A 21,372-nucleotide genomic window follows, 5' to 3' on the forward strand; every position below is an offset into this window, starting at 1 on the left:
CTGAAATTTAAACAACAGACTTAAATAACATTAGTGATTAAATTTCTCAAAACGCACTTTTGTTTAGAAAACTAGGAAAAGTTGCTTTAGTTTTGGAAGTAATTTCCTCTACTGTCCGCGTGGTTCAGATCACGTAGTTTATTTAAAATATTCAAAGAATTACTTGAATAAAAGTACAGAAAAAGTTCAATTCATATTTATTGCATCAGTAAGATGTAACTAACTCCTCTGCCAATAACCATGAAGTAAATAATATTTTTTAATATTGTTACTACCACAATTTTATTTACTGAAACATTCAACCTGAGTGCTGTAATGGTTTTTGAAACATTGCTAACATCCGATTTTTTCCCGTATTCTTTATGAAACATCATAAACAGTCTATTTTACATAACGATACACATACATAACATCATATTACTGTACATTTTAGTCGAAAACCATGTTTATTTATTTTTCAAGGGTAATAATATTTTATAATAATAATAATAATAATAATAGGCCTTTATTCAGTTACAAAACAATTACATAAACAGAACATCTATAGCGGGTGGCGGTAACCAACCAAGTTGCTCATACAACCACCCCAGTTAAAGAGTACATTGAATTAAATTTTAAAATCTATATCAATTCACAGCAAGAGAGAAGACATACAAATGAAATATATAAGCAATACAAATATCAGTTAACACGATCACGATTACTAAGAAACCAGACCCTAACTTTTCTCCGAAAAACTGTTAGACTAGTTGCCCCCCTGATGTCATCTGACAAAGAATTATAAATTTTAGCCGAGTTATAACTAAAACTACGTTCAAATAGAGCAGAGTGGTGTCGTGGCACATTCAATAAATCACGGTGACGAGTAAAACAATTATGAATATCAGAACCCTTTACAATCTTATCATGTAGATATGCAGGTAATTTATTACTAATAATATTGAATATAAGACAGGATAAATGAATATGATATCGCTCTTGTAAGTTAAACCATTTTGAGTTCTTAAAGGCATTAGTAATATGGTCAAATTTACGTAAGTTATAACAAAACCTAATGCAGGCGTTTTGAATTTTCTGCAAGCTATTTTTATCTTGAACTAATAAGGCAGGCCAAAACACAGTATCACAATACATCAAAATAGATAAAACTAAAGTATCGGTTAGCCGAATTTTGATATCCGTACTTAAAATATCTTTAAAAATATATAACACTTTTAGCTTATAGTAACATTTTTTTATTAAACTTTTAACATGAGACCCAAATCTAAGATCAGTATCTATGTGCAGACCGAGATTTTTACAAGAATTAACTGGCAGAAGTAAATGATTATTAAGTCTAACTTGTAAGAGAGGATTCATTGAAATTAAATGTCTGTGAGGGCCAAAAACTAACATCTGAGTTTTGTTATGATTAAGGACCAGGCTATGTGCCCCAGCATACAGACTAATAACTTCAAGGTCCCTATTAATGTCACGAACAGCATGCTCCAACTCCTTATAAGTAAAATGATAGTAAACTTGAGTATCATCAGCATATTGATGTATTAAACACGACTTAAGAAACTTCCATAAGTCAGCAGTATATACAGAGAACAATAAGGGGCCCAATATACTGCCTTGGGGAACACCATTATTATTGGGAAGAAACTTAGAGAATGTATTATATAAAACTACCCTTTGACGCCTACCAACTATATAGTTTTCAAAAAATGTACATTCTACATCACCAATACCGAAATATTTTAATTTTGTTATAAGAGTTATATGATTGATAGTATCGAATGCCTTACTAAAGTCCAAGAGTATTAAACAAGTGTCTTTGTTCACGTCGCTTGCCCGCAAAATATCATCTGTCACATTGATTAACGCAGTTGTAGTACTGTGATGACGCCTAAACCCAGATTGGCATTTTGCGAGAATGTCATGCTTAGCCAAAAACTCACTAAGTTGCACATGTACTGCTTTTTCTAAAATCTTGGACAAGACCGGCAGAATACTTATGGGTCTAAAATCGGAAACATTTGACGGAATATCAGTTTTTCGCGTCGGTATTATATTAGCATATTTCCATGATTGAGGAAACTGACCGGTAGTGAGACAACTGTTAATTATAAAAGTAATGTGTTCACTTAAATGAGGTAACAAATACAGTAACATTTTCAACGAAATACCATCAGAACCCATGGCATTCGACTTGACATTCATTAGAAATTTATCCAAATCAATACATGTAATGGGTTTAAAATTAAAGTTATTATCCATGTTAGACCAAGCTTGATTTATATAATTAGATTCCAAAAAATTATCATTATCATTACTTACTACATTTACAGAAGGTATGCTAATAATATTTTCAATTTAATAACATTTTTTGTCATAATCAAACCTTGTATTTTCCAAAAGGAAAAAAAATTACAATTTTTTTCATCAACCTGGTTAAGAAAAATTGAGTTCCAAGTAATTCATTCTTTTTGTAACTCATTAATAGCTGAAAACATGTACCAAATTTAGTACTGTTGTTTCGACTGGTTTAGAATATATTGCCGCTACACAGTGGCGCCTCTTGACCTGGCCTTAAATATAACTGGGTAGTTTTAATTTAAGTACTATTGCAATTTAGGGAAAATGTGTTTAAGAGTATTTTTATAGTGTGTTAAGTCCATTCTTCTGATTTTGTCCGAAATAAACTTTTCAATTACTTTTCCATTAAGGTTTGGTATTTCTCGCACCATTGACTTGAAATAGATAGTATGACTGTTAGTCTGTCTTTACAATCAATTTAAACTTTTACAATCTTTCATAAACACAAGAAGCAATACGTAACAGTAACAGTAACAGTAACAGAATTTTGCCACACCTTACTATGGGCCAGGAAACCGAAAAAGTGGCCAAAAAGCGACTTTGGAGATAAGTTCAAACAAATGTCTTGTCATTATCTAGATAAGCCAAACTAGTTATTTTTAAAGTTTCATTGAATGTGACTGGCTACTCCCAATGTGGCAACGACTTGGTACATTTGTATTTCAACAAATCAAAAGTCTGCTATTGCATCTCATTCATCATTTTACGTCGATAAATTATTGGAATAGGGCGCAAAGTACAAACGTTATATTCATATATTAGTGGATGTAGATACTTTGACCATACTTTGGAAACAGAACTTCCCTAAACTCCACTACTTATCAAAAGGAGCGATGTATCATTGGATTCCTTAGAGCAGGGTTGTCCAACTGGCGGCCCGCGGGCCGCATCCGGCCCGCGATGCTATTAGTTGTGGCCCGCGTAATGTTTTACGAAAAGCATATATTTTCTTTAAATGCTGCCATGTGAAAAAAAGATTTATATTTTATGGTCTCTCTAACACTTGCTAATGTACAACCATGTAAGGAGGCTGAGTGCAGGAATGTGCATGGAACGATTTTTTGCCATAAGAAAGGAAATCCCTGCATTCCTCAATGAATACGTTTCATCTGACACAACTGAATAGGAAGAGAAGTTTAAGGATCCAGAATTCTTAAGACAGTTAGCTTTTATAACAGATCTGACTAATCATCTTAACAATTTAAACTTGAGTCTTCAAGGAAGAAACCAGACGGTTTCAGATTTGATCGGAAAAATAAACGGATTCCGGAATAAGCTGAACGTGTTTAAACATACTTTGGAAAAGAACAACCTGACACACTTCCCTAACTGTCTGCAACTAGCAGAAAAATTCAATAGTGAGGAAAATATTGAGTTTTCATGCTACAGTTCACAAATTCAACAAATTATTGATGAATTCAATACAAGATTTGAAGAAACTGAAAGTCTTAAAAGCAGTGTACTGCTTTATAATAATCCTCTTGGATCAACCATTGAAGATCAACCACCCGACTTACAACTTGAGTTATGTGATTTTCAAGCTGACATGTTCCTAATCACCAGACAAGAAAAAGGACCTGAATTTTCAAATTTCTGTCTAAGGAGAAATTCCCAAACCTGCGAGATTTTGGACTGAAAATGACATCAATATTCGGAAGCACATATACACGTGAAAGTGCCTTTTTCTCCATGAAGTACATTAAAAACCACAACAGAAGCAACCTTTCCGATTCTTCCTAACGTCATCTCATGAGACTGTCTACAACTGAACTGGAGGTGGACATTTCTTCATTGGTGGATGAAGCCGATCGACCACAGTCTTCACATTAGATACAACTTTTCATTATTATTGCAATGTTTGTCTTAGTTCTTGAAAAAAATTATGTATAAATTTTCTATTTATCTAAAAAAATGTAGTTGTTGAGCAATAAACGAAATAATACTCCTTTTTTGTTTTAATTATTTTTATACCTCACGTTATTTTGTTATTACTTTAACAAAATTATTATATGGCCCGCAACCACATCAAAGGTTTTAGTTTTGGCCCTTGAGGCCTTGCAAGTTGGACACCCCTGCCTTAGAGTGTGTACTTTAAGGAAAACCGAGGAACTTTTGCGAATATTCACATAATTCGAAGAATTTTATAATAAACCGTGACAGCGCGCGTGAAAGAGGTTAGCTCTTTGAGCCATACATTTTCTTTCCCTATGGTACTTTTTGTAATGTGGCATCTAAGTATTTTCGAATTGTAAAATTCAAATTGGCCGATCCAATATAGCGGATCAACAATTTCAAAAAAAAATTTTTAATTTTCATAAAAATCAGTACCTGGGGTTTTTCGAGTCGCTGATTACGAATCAGAAGTCAAAATTGTAAAATTCAAAATGGCTGATTCAATATGGCGGCCAATACTTTAGAAATTTTTTTTAGGTTTATTGAAAATCAGTAGGTACTCAGGGTTTTTTAGGGTCTCTGATTACGAATAAAAAAACCCTCACGACACTATTATAAGAAATATTTCAACATCTTATTTGAATTTGTAACAGAAAAAAACCGATATTTCAATTTTTTTTTCTATTAATTTATAGTATTATCTATTAATTTATAATAAACCACAACGCTGCGAAAAAATATGAAAAAATTCTGAAAAAGCACTCCGAATTACCGATACGGTAATTAAGACGTTTGAAATTGGCCCTGGAAACTACAGATTTTGTAGGCGAACTGCAGGCGTTTCAATCTCATTTTGTAATTTTATAGTCATTGTATTGGATCCGCCATTTCGAATTTCTTAATTTTATGTACAGAGTCAAAATTAGCGACCCAAGGAACCTTTCAGTACCAGATTTCAGCAAAATCGGAACATCTTTAGCATTTTTGTCTGCCATATTGGATTTCTAAATTTTGAGTATGGAATCGAAGTCAGCGACCCCGAAAACCTATTAATACCAAATTTCAGCATAGTCGGAGCATCTTCATCATTTTCGTACGTCATATTGGATCCGCCATTCTGAGTCTCTTAATATTGAGTACAGATTCGAAATTAGTGACCCCAAAAACATTGTAGTACATTTCATAGCTACTGGAGCACTTTTAGTATTTTGGTCACTTTTTGAGTGACTGCGTAGTAAATATGCGCTACTCCCACTCCGTCCTTCACTGCTGTGCGATGGTAACCATGACCACCGCTATAAACACTTTACAGATGTAGGAACCAGCTACGCAGAGCCCACGCATTCAACGAGTTTTAAACAAATTTTGCAAGTCAAGTTAAATTGACAAAATTAACATTTCCTTTTTAATGTATTTCATATCTAATGCTAATCTATTTAATTATCCAGGTAACATTGCAAACCAAATTAATTTTTTTTTTCTATGAATATTTCTAGGGTGGGCGACACCCCAGAGCTCCCCGCACTGGTCGTCACAGCCGCTACATTTTCTTATGAAGCAGAATATTGATCTCTGGTTCAATTGAACCTTTTGTCTTAATTTTAGGCAAACAATACCTTGTAGAAGTTTGGACGTCAAATTAAAGGGCATAATCTCTATAAAAATAAACTTTTATTTATAAAAAAAAATTGTATAGTTAATTATATGGAGCTTCATGAACAATTTTATCTTTTTGGATACATGTCAGCAGCTGTTTCTCAATAATTTGATTCCTGATCGACGGTGGAGTATTGCGTAGTGTTTATGCATTCTCTACAAAATTCGCACTCTAATTTATGGTACAGAATCAGATTCTCTGAGCGCACGAGCAATTTGATTGAACTTTTTAAACCTGACAAGTTAATCTATATTTTTATTATAGTGAAGTTTATTAAATCTAAAAACAACTTTGGGAACACATGTTTGTATCTTATAAGAAATATCTCTTTTTAAAATGTTTTTCTTAATTAATATTAAATATGTTACTACTGAGTAACCTAATTTAAACACATTTATGTATAATACTTTGTTATTTGACCTGCCCACGTTCAGCTGAGAATATACTAGGGATAATAAATCAAATTCTAATGCATTGAAGCGGAATTAATGAGAAATAACCGTAAAAGTGTAATTTGACAAGAAAATATTAGACCTCATGTAGTGTGTGCAGTAAACATTATTACCTTTACCTTTTATCTATTTTCACATCAGTTCTTGTTGCGAAGTAGTTACCTACTTGTATGCGGACATATTTTATTGACAACTACGTTTTATAAATTACTATTAAAAAATAAGTAGATACATTTTAAGGTAAGTTGTAAACATACCTATATAGATTTAGAAATAATGTACAGGGTACTTTCTTGTATTTCCCGATTTAGGGACAAACTCAACCATTTTGTGAACTATCTCCTCGGTAAATGAGAGAAAACTCCTAAAAAATATTGAGATTGTCCTAATTTGTATGTAAGAACTATTTAATGGAGTAATTAAGATTAAAAATTAGTTTTCTGCCAAAAGGATCAGTCAACGGTTATTTTTTATGAAAATAGTTTTACCTATACAAAAATCTCACACAGAAAGAGCAGATCGCGTTTTAGAATTAGTTTTGACAGATTAAATTTGTTTATTTGTCCATAGCTAGAGATATCATATGGTACTTATTCCATTATTATTTACATCAGTCAGGTTTTAGAAAGGCGGTTTTGTACTACATTGTTACATTTACCTGATTGTATACTTCCATCGCTTGAAAAGGGTGAACTGGTATTGTTAGATTTTTCTTAGGCATTTAACAGTCTGCATATATCATTATTAGTATTACGACTGGGGTGCCCCAGAGGTCCGTTTTGGGTCCTGTTCTTTTTTTTATATATATGTCGGATGTGTTCAGTATAATAAAAACACTCTTGCATTTGCTAATAATACTTATTTCTTTTTCATTTAGTCCTAGTCATGCTGCTGCAGCCAGTGTAAATTTAAACAATGACTTATTGTCAATCACTGCTGGTAAAGAAATCATAGGTATTTGGCTCTTAAACACCTTTACAGGAGCAGGAATATTGTTGATTTTGGTTTAATAAAATCTCTTGCTGCATCAATGTTGGTTTTATCTATTATTAATTACTGCCTCATTCTTTACTTTCCGTATCTGGACAGTACAACAAGACTAGACTAGACTATAGAATACAAAAAATTCTAAACCTCTGTTGCAGTTTCGCATTTGGTTTAAAGAAATTTGATAGGGTATCATTCAAAATAAAAGAGCTTCGTCGAAAACATTTTAAAGTGCTATTTATAAACATTTGTGTATCGTTTGTTTCCATCCTCTGCTCTTACTTATCTTACAATTACTACAAATACTACAAATACTACAAATACTACAAACTCTATAAATACTACAATTACTACAAATGCTGCAAATACTATAAATACTTCAAATACTATAAATACTACAATTACTACAAATGCTGCAAATACTACAAATACTACAAATACTACAAATGTTACAAATACTACAAATATTGCGAATTCTACAAATACTACAAATACTGCAAATACTACAAACAATACAAGTACTACAAATACTACATATACTACAAATACCACAAATACTACAAATACTACAAATACCACAAATACTACAAATACCACAAATACTACAAATACCACAAATACTACAAATACCACAAATACCACAAATATCACAAATACTACAAATACCACAAATACTACAAATACCACAAATACCACAAATACTACAAATATTACAAATACTACAAATACAATTACTACAAATGGTAGAATACTATAAATACTTCAAATATTATATATACTACAATTACTACAAATGCTGCAAATACTACAAATACTACAAATTCTACAAATACTACAAATGCTACAGATACTACAAATACTGCGAATAGTACAAATACTACAAATACTGCAAATACTACAAATAATACAAGTATATGATACATATGATTTACCATTTAATATAATAATAAAATCACGGTCAATTTTAATTATCCTGTAACAATATTATTTTCCCTCTCCAAAATTTTAACCCCGATGGAATTATATAGTCGTTATCCCAGGCATAATCGAAAAATTTTAATTTAATGTAATTTTTAGTCTCGTCTATTCAAAACACAAATAAATATTGGCCCTTATTTCTCGCACACCCTGTATATGATAAGGGAAGATGTGTCAGGATATTCAAACCTCAAACGAAAGCTGTCATACTTTTTAAAAACAGCAGTTTCAGCCTCTTCCAATAACTTAATTAAGCAACTTATTTTTCAGGTATCCTCAAAATAATTTCTGCAGAAATCCTTGTTCTCGTACAATGAAAAACAAAAGCAGTTTAAAATCTATAAAGTCTATAAAAGTGAATATGGACACCAAAGTTATTTTGGAGTCTCAAATACTTTCAAGCTCATTCTATGTAGCTATGAGATTCCCGTTGCAGTTAGCTCAATGCTTTGGGTTATTTCCGATAAATGTGGGAGGAACAGTACCAAAGAGTAACTGCTTAAAAATAAAATGGTTCCATTGGAGGATGGTGTACTGTCTACTGACATTTGGATTTGCCTTTTTCGACTTTTTAGCACAACTATTTCAATTAATTAAAAGCACAAATCAGTCTTTAGGAATTAGTAAGTAACAACTAATTAACTATTTTTATTTATAACATTACGAATAATAGCGGGTCCAAAATAGATCCTTGTTATACACCTGATCTCTGCCGGAACATTTCAGATTTATTCCCCCGGAATTGAATAAATTGGTATCTATTCTGTAGATACGAATTCAACAAATTAATCATTGGTGTATTGAGATCAAACGTTGTTAATTTCTCTAATAAAATTCCGTCATTTCTGTTAACCAAAAGTATTAACACGGACCATTTTCTAAATACATTCGAATTACTATGTCTTTCAACATATACATGGTACATTAGGTAATTGTAAGGACAGAAATATGAAAAACAAAATTGAAGAATTGTGAAATAGAAATATAAAAAAGTAATTAACGAATTGCTCGACGCATAAGGAATGTCGATTGTATTTTTTTTAATATACCAAAACAGTAGAGTTGTTTCCTTCTTTATTCTTTATTACATTAATATAACATAATTGATATATAAAATCAATAAATGACATAGTAACTTTTTTGTTCATCATGTTTTATCTGAATTACCCAAAACAAAATTAAGATGATATGCTGAATCAGCTAAAGTGAAATTTAAAAATTTCGTTAAATGCATAGGTACAATTATTGCGTCTCCTCTGTGGACGGTACTAATGACAGCCAATAGCAGCTGCTAGTCGTTTAATTATAAATACAGTACATTAGACTTAATTGCAAGATTGACGAATCATGCTCATATCTTAGAATTACACAGGGTGATTCACAACTTGTAAAATCCTTATAGTTGCCGAGAGAAAACTTATTGAAGTATTTACAACCCTTACATCGGTGGGCTACTGTAGTTTCTAGCTAGCGTCATTCCCGCTGTGCGCTGTAGGTACGTAATTCGCTCTCTCTCGGGGGTTTTAAAGTGTAAAAAATGGCTTATGTGTATAGAATAGAATGGAATGGAATAGAATAGAATAGAATAGAATAGAATAGAATAGAATAGAATAGGATAGGATAGGATAGGATAGGATAGGATAGGATAGGATAGGATAGGATAGGATAGGATAGGATAGGATAGGATAGGATAGAATAGAATAGAATAGAATAGAATAGAATAGAATAGAATAGAATAGAATAGAATAGAATAGAATAGAATAGAATAGAATAGAATAGAATAGAATAGAATAGAATAGAATAGAATAGAATAGAATAGAATAGAATAGAATAGAATAGAATAGAATAGAATAGAATAGAATAGAATAGAATAGAATAGAATAGAATAGAATAGAATAGAATAGAATAGAATAGAATAGAATAGAATAGAATAGAATAGAATAGAATAGAATAGAATAGAATAGAATAGAATAGAATAGAATAGAATAGAATAGAATAGAATAGAATAGAATAGAATAGAATAGAATAGAATAGAATAGAATAGAATAGAATAGAATAGAATAGAATAGAATAGAATAGAATAGAATAGAATAGAATAGAATAGAATAGAATAGAATAGAATAGAATAGAATAGAATAGAATAGAATAGAATAGAATAGAATAGAATAGAATAGAATAGAATAGAATAGAATAGAATAGAATAGAATAGAATAGAATAGAATAGAATAGAATAGAATAGAATAGAATAGAATAGAATAGAATAGAATAGAATAGAATAGAATAGAATAGAATAGAATAGAATAGAATAGAATAGAATAGAATAGAATAGAATAGAATAGAATAGAATAGAATAGAATAGAATAGAATAGAATAGAATAGAATAGAATAGAATAGAATAGAATAGAATAGAATAGAATAGAATAGAATAGAATAGAATAGAATAGAATAGAATAGAATAGAATAGAATAGAATAGAATAGAATAGAATAGAATAGAATAGAATAGAATAGAATAGAATAGAATAGAATAGAATAGAATAGAATAGAATAGAATAGAATAGAATAGAATAGAATAGAATAGAATAGAATAGAATAGAATAGAATAGAATAGAATAGAATAGAATAGAATAGAATAGAATAGAATAGAATAGAATAGAATAGAATAGAATAGAATAGAATAGAATAGAATAGAATAGAATAGAATAGAATAGAATNCTTTTTTTGGATTCTAAAGGTTTTTAAAGCGCTAGAGCAGCCTCCCCATAGCACAATACCATAAGACAAGATTGAATTAAAGAGGGAAAAATAAACTGATCTTAAAGTATCAGTGCTAATCACCTCTCTCAGTTGCCTTAACAAAAAAACTACCCCAGACAGCTTTTTATTCATGGACTCAACATGGTCAGACCAAGTCAATTTATTATCAATTGTAATACCAAGGATTTTAACAAATTCTACATGCCCTGGAGTAGTGGTAAACGTTATACTCTGGGATTTATCTCTATTAATTTTTAGATTGTTATATGTAAACCAATTTATGGCTTTAGATAGCATGTTAGATGAATCTTCAGTTAGACATGAGGAATCTTTATTCATATTAATCAGGGTGGTATCATCTGCGAATAGTATACACTTATTAGGTGCGATAGCAAAGCAAAAGTCATTAAGATATATCGCGAAAAGCAAGGGCCCCAAAACAGAACCCTGCGGAACACCGTGATCAATACGGTAAAACTTGGAAATATTACCATTCACTGTAACACACTGACGTCTGTTTTTCAAATAACTTGAGAACAGATTAAGGGCGCAACCTCTAACACCATAGCAACTTAGCTATAGTTATAACTATAGCAACTCATAGTTGATGGATATCGTTTTAATTTATGGTGAAGCAAGACATCATTTGTGCCATGGTGAAGCATTTGTGTTATGGTGAAGTAAGATAACATTTGTGTTAATTCGTAGAAACTGGGTAAGACGGGCCTAAATGTGGTTACACGTCTGTGGACAAAAATTTGAACAGTTGTAACATAAGTTATGTCAAATTATTTTATTAATTTAAACCACAAATTAATTTTATTATTTAATAATAATAACGGCAAAAGCAGTTGAATTTACTGATATAAAATAGGTATTATAAAATTTTATTTATTTATTTCCATGGGAGAGACAAGTTTCCAGTGCCGTGCAGAAGTGTATTTTTCAATCATTTTCGAACTGCCCTTTTTCATTTCTTTTTTTACAAAATTGTATTTTTGAGAGTCCACTGTACATTCAAAAATTGTTTTTGAATAAGTTCTGAATCCCCCTGTATGTACCTCCGAAGAATGGTATTCATATTTTTTCTTTTTTGGAAAGGTTTTTATTTCTTTGAATATAGCTCTGGCTAATTGGTACTACCAAAGCCATCAATCCACATTCACACACACATTTTCTTTAATGCTATTATTCAACAGTATCATCACAGACAATATAGCTGCAAGCAATAAAAAAATATAAATAAACCTTAAATCAAAAAGCACAGTTAATTTTCACATTCGTAACAAATTTTATTATATATCTGCAATTTCCGCAATTCAAATACATTACTGCAATATTATAAGCATTATGCGTATGTCAGAAGTTTTATGTTCTTCATAAAGAAGCTGTTTTTACTTCTTTTGTTAGATATCAACTTATTTCTGGGCGTATTAAATAAGTTACACAAATATAAATCAAATCAAAATGCAAGGACTCGCCAAAAAATATTTGTCAGTGAAAACTTTGTTTCCATATGGAAATTAAAGAAAATCAACTCTTCAGACCCATCTGCACTAAAATGTACTAATGGAAATTTGTAATAAGTTAACGCTTTCTATTTTAGGTCTGAAAATAGTGTGAAACTTTATTAGAATAGCCTTTATTAGATAATTGATCTCATTTGGTACTACAACTTATATATTTCGTTATAATTAAAATAATATTTTGAAATGTAGGTAATATATTTTTTTTCTAGTATTTTCTATAGACTGCGTAACCAAATACATATTATTTTTTAAACTGACTTTGGATTGGCCCAATTATCTAAAAGAGTGGCAGAACATTGAAGATAATATGAAGAAATATGAACTTTGCAGTCATTTGCAGAAGAGTTTATGTCGAATTACAGTCATTTTGATGTGCCTTGCCGCTGGTAATAACGGAAACTTATCATAATTTACCCTAAGTATTCTCTAGTATGTAATGTTGTTTTTGATATAAAATCGTTAAAATCACGTCTCTCTGATACACAAAAACTAGAAATTTTAAACAAACAAAACAATTGTTTTTGAAATGATATGGCAGCAGTTAACTGTTATACTTGTTTTTAGTGGAACATGCTGCAATCAACGGATTTTTATTAAAAGACTGTATAGATAAGGAGCCTACCGTCCTAAAGGCCTTCAGAAAGTATTTTGTAAAGGAGAATTATAGTGCTGTTTTCGAATTAGTGGAATATTCTCTTTTAACGGGAATTATTTTTGAGGTATGATAGGTATATTGTTAAAAAAAATAATAGTGCTATAAATTAATTGCAGGTGCCTAAAATAGGGATGATTATTATCATAGGGCTTAAGATATAGTGTAGCTCAAACTAACAAAAAGTAAAAGTTAAGGTGACTATTGAATATGCCGTAAATAGATCTCAGGCATATACTTTAGGTTAGGGGAATTTAAAGATAACTGATTTTTTTATTTCGCATTTTACTTATTTTTTCTGATGTTGAGCTGGAGCTAAAAATATGTAGACTTTTTCGTAGGAACTTTCTATGTTTTTGGTCACTTCAATGTTAGTTTTGCTCCTCAATATTTCGTTTCGAATTACCATCGTCAGCTTACAATTCATTAAATACTTTCAAAGTACATAGTTTTTAAGTAATTTTATTCTAGCTTATGCTTATCAGGAATTGTTTTGAAAACATAAAAATTTATGTAGAATTAAACTACCTTCAGCCAAGGAAAATAGAATTTAGTCAGTAAGACAAAACATTTATTGTAACAAATTAAATTACCCTGAGCTTTCTTTGGCATTTTAATGTTGAATTCTACTTATTTTTTAACATACTGTTAAATTCTATCAAAAAAACTCCTGATGGAGTATGTAAAAAGTTGTCATGAAGAAGTGTTTCTTTTTTTCTCCGATAATAATATTTCAAAAACAGTATAATAGAGAACTGAAACTGAAAATATTTCGAAAACTGATTTAACCATTTCAATAGTCCTCTAAAGACGTAACTTTTTTCTAATTTAAGCTACCCTGTGTCTTTCATAGTTTTCGATATCTCGACTTATGATAGATTTCTTTATATATTTTAATATAATTAATATTTTTAAATTAAACTTAATTAATATGTATACCTATATTTTTTACCATTTGATTAAAAATTTCGACCAAAGTAACTTTACACTTTATTATTAATTTGTAATAATAATTTTAGTTCATCAATCTTCAAATGACGTTTATTTGGAATTATGGTGACATTTTTATAATACTTATTGGTACTGCACTGCAATGCAAATTAAATCAGATTACAAAAAGGCTACAATCTATTTGCAGACTTAAAGTAAGTGCTCTTTTTTAATTTATTTTAATTGTAAGCTGTACATATTGGTACTATACATACATAAATGGGAAATTCTTTGTCGAAATCCCACCCCATTTGCCCAAAAATTGAAGTAAACTAAAAAATTATTTTCAATATCATTTAATAGCTAGGTATATTTGTATAGTTATCTCTTATCGATCTGTGCCCATTTCAAAAAAATCAAGATGGTGGACCGGTATGACCGAAAAACTTCGAGAAAGTGACCAAAGTTATAGTAGTTAGAAGTCGCAAAGGTGGTAAAAAAATTACGGTCAGGGCTTTTTCTTATGTATTTTGACCCGCTAAATAAAAATCTAACCTTAGTTTTGGTCCATATCTCAAGCGTTTGTGCATGGGGACTACACTACACTACACTATCTAGTCTCCCTGCGTTTGTGCCTAACCTTGGAAACACCTAAAACAACAGTTTTACGAGGAGAGGGGAGAAAATTATAAAAATAGTCTATTTTTGTGTATTCCAACCCCCATAGAACTACCGTTTCGGGCGTTTTTTGATGTTAGGTACGAACGTTTGGGTTGTAGGACTAAAATAGAAACAGATTCGTATTCTGTGGGTTGAGATACACAGGAATACACTATTTTTATAATTTTCTTCCAACTCCTGCTACTCACCACCCCGTAAAACTGTTATTTTTGGGTGTTACGCTTGGGATTTTAGCCAAAAATAAGGTTAGATAGCTACCAAATGAAGTTTTAGTTTTCTTAAAATTTTTGGACAGATGGGGTCGTCTTTTGACAAAGAATTACAAAATATATGTATTTTTAGGTAAGAGATATGCAAGTATGGAATGTTGTTAGGAAGGATTATCTAGAACTCTCAAAATTATGTCATTCGACAAACAAGAAAATTTCCTTGCTAATAATTGTCAGCTTTTCTTCAAATCTTTACTTTCTCTTGAAGCAAATGTTTGGTAGTTTGCGGCCAATGGAAAGCACTTTACAAAAATTTTACTTTTTCATATCGTTAGGATTGTTACTATTAAGGGTTATTTGTGTTTGTATATTTGGAAGCAGTCTCCATGTGGAATGGGAAAACATATCCTACGTTCTTCAGTCAGTGCATTCATCTGCTTATAACATAGAGGTAAGAATTATTTAAATTATAAAATGTATTATTTTTCACATTCCCTTAATTGAAAGTGCTGTTTCTGTTGCTAATATCAGTGCAATTTTTAGTCTCTTAAAGATTAACAGCCGGATTCATGAAAAGGGCGCAAGGCGATAGTCGGACTAAGGAGTTTTGCGCCCGTGTAAACGTACAAAAAATGCGTTTCCCTTGCGCCTTTTACTTGCGCTAATAGTTACGTCAAAATTTAGACCTTCTACATGACATGCATAAAAATCGTGCAACTTAAGGTGTAGTTTATCAAGTTACGTGGCATTATAATTAATAGTTGCGCCTTCTTGGCGCACTTTTTGTGAATGAGACTACGCTTTTTATTTAAATTCGCGCAATACGGGCGCAAAATTTTTGTGCAACTTCCGCTAGTCAGACTAACGTTACGGTTAGGTGGTGTTAAATGGGATGAGGTAAGCTCCATTTTCAATCGAAAGTATTATCTTTGGGATTTGACATAAATGACTAATGACGTCATCAATTATATTTTTTCCATAAACATACCCAATTTATCCTGTTAAAAACCTCTCTTTTTTCTAATAAATTTTTATTAGAGAATTTTTTCTGTATTACTTCCCGTTTAAAAGTTATAAGCAATATCGTCCTACAGCGTCAATGCCACCTAAAAATCACATTAGCGGTGGAAGGATCAAGTAGTCATTGGAAAATAATTGAATGTTCGTTGTTTAAAGTGCATAAATGTCATTAAGAATAAATAAAAGGACTAAATTCGATAATTCTTTAATACAGTTAAAACAAAAGGTGATAATAATAATAACTAAACTTATAAAATGGGGCAAACGCTTTCATACTACATACATATTACAATTTATTCTCTATATGACCTCCTCTAATTTCAAGACACATATCCAATCTTCGCCTGACTTCTTTGTGGGCTGCGTTTATAAATATTTCGCCGTTTAACTCATTACAAGCGTTTGTGATTTTTTCTTTCACATGATCTCACGAAGGTTTTTGTAAACTTTATTTTTTTAAATCCCCACAAAAATAAGAGGGGTTTTACATCTGGTGACTTTCCGGGCCACTGAATAGGTCCATTAAGCCCAATTCATTTTTCTGGGAAGTAGTAGTAGTAGTAGTTAAAGGGGCGGCCTCAGCCTGGCAATTAGGCCACATGTGGGCCCTTTTTGCCTACCCCGCCGTCCCATCACCTAACCACTCTCTGCCTCTGACCCGACGCCCTGATGAACGCCAGGATTTTAGTCCATGGAAGGTCTCTCGCCTCAACCCCTTGCAGCTCTTCAGCACCAAAGACTTTATGTCTTATTCTCCCAAAGGCTGCACACTGTCCCAGAAGGTGGACAGGGTTGTCCTCCCCTTCGCCACATTTTGGGCAATAGGCAATTCCTATTAAGCTTAAATGCCTCCTAAGTCTGCAGTGGCCTGTCAGAACCCCCACCATTTGGTTTAGGGCCCTTCGATCGAGGCTCTGCAGCCATCTTGTCTTGGATTTGCTAGGTCCATGTATAAAACTATGGGCCTGCCTACATCCTCTATTTCTCCTCCAATTATGATCTAAAGTTTGATAGGCCCATTTATTTAGGGCCCCGTTAATGCTGCCTCTTGTGATACCTAAGATTGGTTCAGGTCCATGTCCGGGCCTCGTTACCAGGGATACCCATATGGCCTGGGTCCCAAACCAACTCTACTTCTTTTCGTCTGGCCAATGACTCTAGAGCGTCTCCACATTCCTGGACAAGGACAGACCTAGTCCTCGGGGAGCTAACCGCTCTGACCGCGGCCTGACTGTCGGAGCAGATAACAATCTTCTCCTCTGCACAATTCCTTACCTCCTCCTTACTTGCTACCATCAAAATAGCAAAATCCTCGGCCTGGAAGACTGTAGCATACATACCCAGTGAAAAGCTTTCCTGGATGCCGCTGCCTTTTCTTGGAAACTGTTATCTAAATATTGCTGCACAATCCTTGCCTTGTGGGGTGGAAACCATAGGTTTCTCCTTACCTGCAAAGGCACATTCTCCAGAAGCGCATGAAGTTCTTGTAGGAAATTTAGAAAACTCATGCTGTTCAATGAATGTTCACAAAAATAAGGCCCAATTGAATGCATACGGATGTTGCCGCACCATACATCTACTCCAAAATGGCCTTGGTATTGGACTGGATTTACAATGTGGGGATTTTCAATGGATCAGTAGTGTTCGTTGCGCCTATTTGGCAAACCATTACTGATAATTCGACTTTCATCCATCCAAAGAACGTGCCGAAAAAGGTTCTGATAAACAGTTTCTACATTTACTACAATTTGAGCTATATAATTAAGTCTGTTTTTAATGTGATGCTCAGACAAATACTCCAAATTGTGAATTTTGTAGTAATAATACCCATTGGTCTTTAAAAATTCGTTGAACGGTTGATTTATCCAAATTCCATTCTCGGCTAGCCTGCCGTATAGAATTTCGTGGATTTTGTTCGAAATACTGTAACAGTCTAACATTGTTTCTTACCCTTCGGTCAATTATTTGTTTTTTCCCAACAGAAAATGCATCTTCATTCTCGATGTAACTCTACAGCTCTTCTTAAATTTTTTTGTGACTCACCGTAAATTAGCACCATATAAACTTTTTCTGAATGAGAAAACATTTTGTAAGCAGAAAAGTTATACGTCTGATGTTCGTATTGAGTATAGACCAGTATTTTGCGACATTTATGCACTTTAAACAACGAACATTCAATTATTTTCCGACTACTTGATCCTTCCACCGCTAATGTGATTTACAGGTGGTATTTCTTTTGAGACTTTTTAGGGCGATATAGTTTATAACTTTTAAACGTACAGAAAAATTTCTCTAATAAAAGTTTATTAGAAAAAAGAGATCTTTTTAACAGGAAAAAAATTTGGGTATGTTTCTGTAAAAAATATAATTGATGACGTCATTAGTTGTGTCTGTCAAATCCCAAACATAATACTTTCATTGAAAATGGAGCTTACTTCATCGCATTTAACACCACGTGTCACAAATTTTATTTAAATTTTTTGTATCCTCACAGTAGGCCCATTCTATCGATTTTGAGACACCCTGTACATTTAACTAATACTATTATTTGTCCAGGTTCATCGATTTGTAGAAAACGTATCGACTTCTGAGCTGGTCCTTACGGGAAAGAATTTCTTCAAAATAACAAGAGGTTTAATTCTAAAGGTCCTATTAAATATTCGTAATAGAATTTTTTAAGAAATTATAAATTCTTTTAGATCGCTGGGGCCATTGTTACCTACGAATTGGTTGTTATTCAGTACAATATGGAAACCCTAAAGAGTAAACCATACTAAGAACATATTCAGTAGCTGTTTTTATTATTTCGTAGTATTTTTATGATGTTTTTAATACTTCAATCAAGCAGTATTCTTTTTCAGTCAAAAAGTATAGGTATATCAAAATCAGTTAACTAATTTTTGTTCATTCGTTCCCTACCGACGAAGATCTATTGAAGTCATACAAAAGGAATCAAAATGTTTCTCTTTCCATTAAATTTGAATACACTCTGCACTAAATGTAGTTTTTTATCTTTTGAATCAGTATTAGAAATTGGTTGTACCAGCAACAGTAATACGGCATGTTGCCATTTCCAGTATGCCAGCTCATCTGGAATGAAACTCTTTTAAATATGTGTTAATTTTACAATGATAGAACAGTTTACCTAAGATATATTAACACTGTTTTTAACACTTAGCTAAAGTAATTGTCCATATACATTAACAAGACATTCAAAGTTTTCCTAACCATATAATGAAATTTTAAATATTATGGAATATGTCTGATAGCGTATTTCTCCATGTTTTTTGCTACATCGAATAGTAAATATTGGAAATATGAACTCATGAGATGTTTATGGAGATGGTTTATATGGTATTATGTGGCAAGTAGCATTTAAATGCCCTCTCAGTGGAGATTACCCTAAATATTACACGTTGTCTAAATCAACTGAGTTGATGCATTAATTTGATTGAAACATTAATATCCATAAACTTCTCCGATTAATAGAATTTTTGTCTAATGAACGCCAATTTGTTTTCCAAAAATCGGTACATATTTTATATGTTTCAAATTGTGAAATATATACAGGGTGGTCCGTAAGTAATGGTCCATAGAGACATACCAGATTTTTTACTTCAAAATATTACGATTGGAGCCAACATGCCTTAATAAAATGTTGATAACAAAAAAGATACAGGGTGTGAAAGTTGGAAATTAAAAATTGAATTTTCGTAATAATTATAATATTTTTGAGTGTATGAACGTGAAAATTTAGGGGAAGATAGATGTTTCTGTATACGAGAAATCATAATTTGTTATCTATTTCGATGTATCTTCTAGAGGGCGCCACATACGCCGTGTTTATGACGTAAATACGAGCATAATTTTTTTATCCACAATCTTAAACCTACATTATTTTCGTGAAAAAATGGTATACTTGTCATTAGCTCTAGAAATTGTCCGTTTTCAAGAAAAACGCATTTCAACAATCTGCTGCATGTTTCATTACAGGAAATTTTATCGTAGTGTGCGACAATGCCAAGACAGTTTTAACAATTAGAAAAAATCATTGTTACAGTTAGCAATTATTTCAAATTGTATTTATTAATTTTTGGTAAAAATCAATTAAGTATTTAAAAGAAAATAACGAATTATGCCGAGACATAATAATTTCTCGAATTTGGAAATGAGAGATATGACGGTTGTTTATTGTTAACAAAATTTCAATGGACGCGCTGCGCAACGTGAATATTGCCGAAGATTTCCAAACAGATTGCAACCTGGTAAACGACTGTTTCAAAATCTATTCAGAAACTTAGCGAAAGTGGTTCATTTCGTCCTAAACGTGATAATTTAGGTCGACCAAAAATGATTACGCCTGACCAGGAAGACGAAATACTAATTCGCATTGAAGATGATCCACAAACTAGTTCAAGACGATTAGCTGCAGCCACGGGAATTAATAAAACATCAATTTTAAAGACATTACATAAAGAAAAATATCATCCATATCATTTTACACCAGTTCAAAATTTGTTACCTGTCGATCTTCCTTCAAGATATCAATTTGCAAGTGATATTCGGAACAAGCAGAATACTGACTATACATTTGTCAACAGAATATTGTTTACAGATGAAGCGACATTTACTCGCCGAGGTATTTTCAATTTAAGAAATAAGCATTGTTGGGAAGTTCAAAATCCTCATGTAACTCGAGAACGGCACTTTCAACATGAATTTAAGATTAATGTTTGGTGTGGGATCATTGGAAACCATTTTCTAGGTCCATATGAGTTGCCAGGAAATTTAAATGGTACAAGTTATTTAAATTTTTTAGAAAATAGCTTTGTTGATCTATTGGATGCGTTACCACTGAATTTGAGGCAAAATATGTGGTTCATGCAAGATGGCGCTCCGCCACATTTTACTCATCAAGTAAGAACATATCTAAACCAACACTTTCCTGAACGTTGGATTGGCCGTGGTAGTATATTTCCTTGGCCGCCACGTAGTCCAGACTTCAACCCTTTAGATTTTGGTGTATGGGGCACAATGAAGGAAATTGTTTATAAAAACACTATAAATACTCGCGTCCAACTTTGGCAAGAAATTAGTAATGCCTCAACTTTTTTTGATCCAATGGTATTATTTAATATTAGACGATCTTTCATAAATCGTATGGACAAGTGCATCGAGGTGAATGGTGGACATATTGAAAATTTACTTTGAAACATTTCCTATTTTTCCTTAGGTACATATTCAGTTTTTTACTTGTTAAACGCTTGA

General features: G+C 32.1%; 1 protein-coding gene across 1 annotated transcript in view; it reads left to right on the forward strand.

The window, feature by feature from the left end:
* Positions 1-18,881, forward strand: part of LOC108903758 (gustatory receptor for sugar taste 64f-like) — a 34,031-nt gene extending 15,150 nt beyond the window's left edge. The window contains exons 2-7 of the mRNA XM_023454188.1: positions 11,792-11,798; positions 13,177-13,331; positions 14,284-14,409; positions 15,218-15,535; positions 18,661-18,750; positions 18,804-18,881. Of these exons, the coding sequence (XP_023309956.1) occupies positions 11,792-11,798; positions 13,177-13,331; positions 14,284-14,409; positions 15,218-15,535; positions 18,661-18,750; positions 18,804-18,881 (774 nt within the window). The remainder of the gene's footprint in view (positions 1-11,791; positions 11,799-13,176; positions 13,332-14,283; positions 14,410-15,217; positions 15,536-18,660; positions 18,751-18,803) is intronic.
* Positions 18,882-21,372: the final 2,491 nt, after the last annotated feature.

This window comes from Anoplophora glabripennis, unplaced genomic scaffold (assembly GCF_000390285.2).
Source record: "Anoplophora glabripennis isolate ALB-LARVAE unplaced genomic scaffold, Agla_2.0 scaffold154, whole genome shotgun sequence".
Taxonomy (NCBI): domain Eukaryota; kingdom Metazoa; phylum Arthropoda; class Insecta; order Coleoptera; family Cerambycidae; genus Anoplophora; species Anoplophora glabripennis.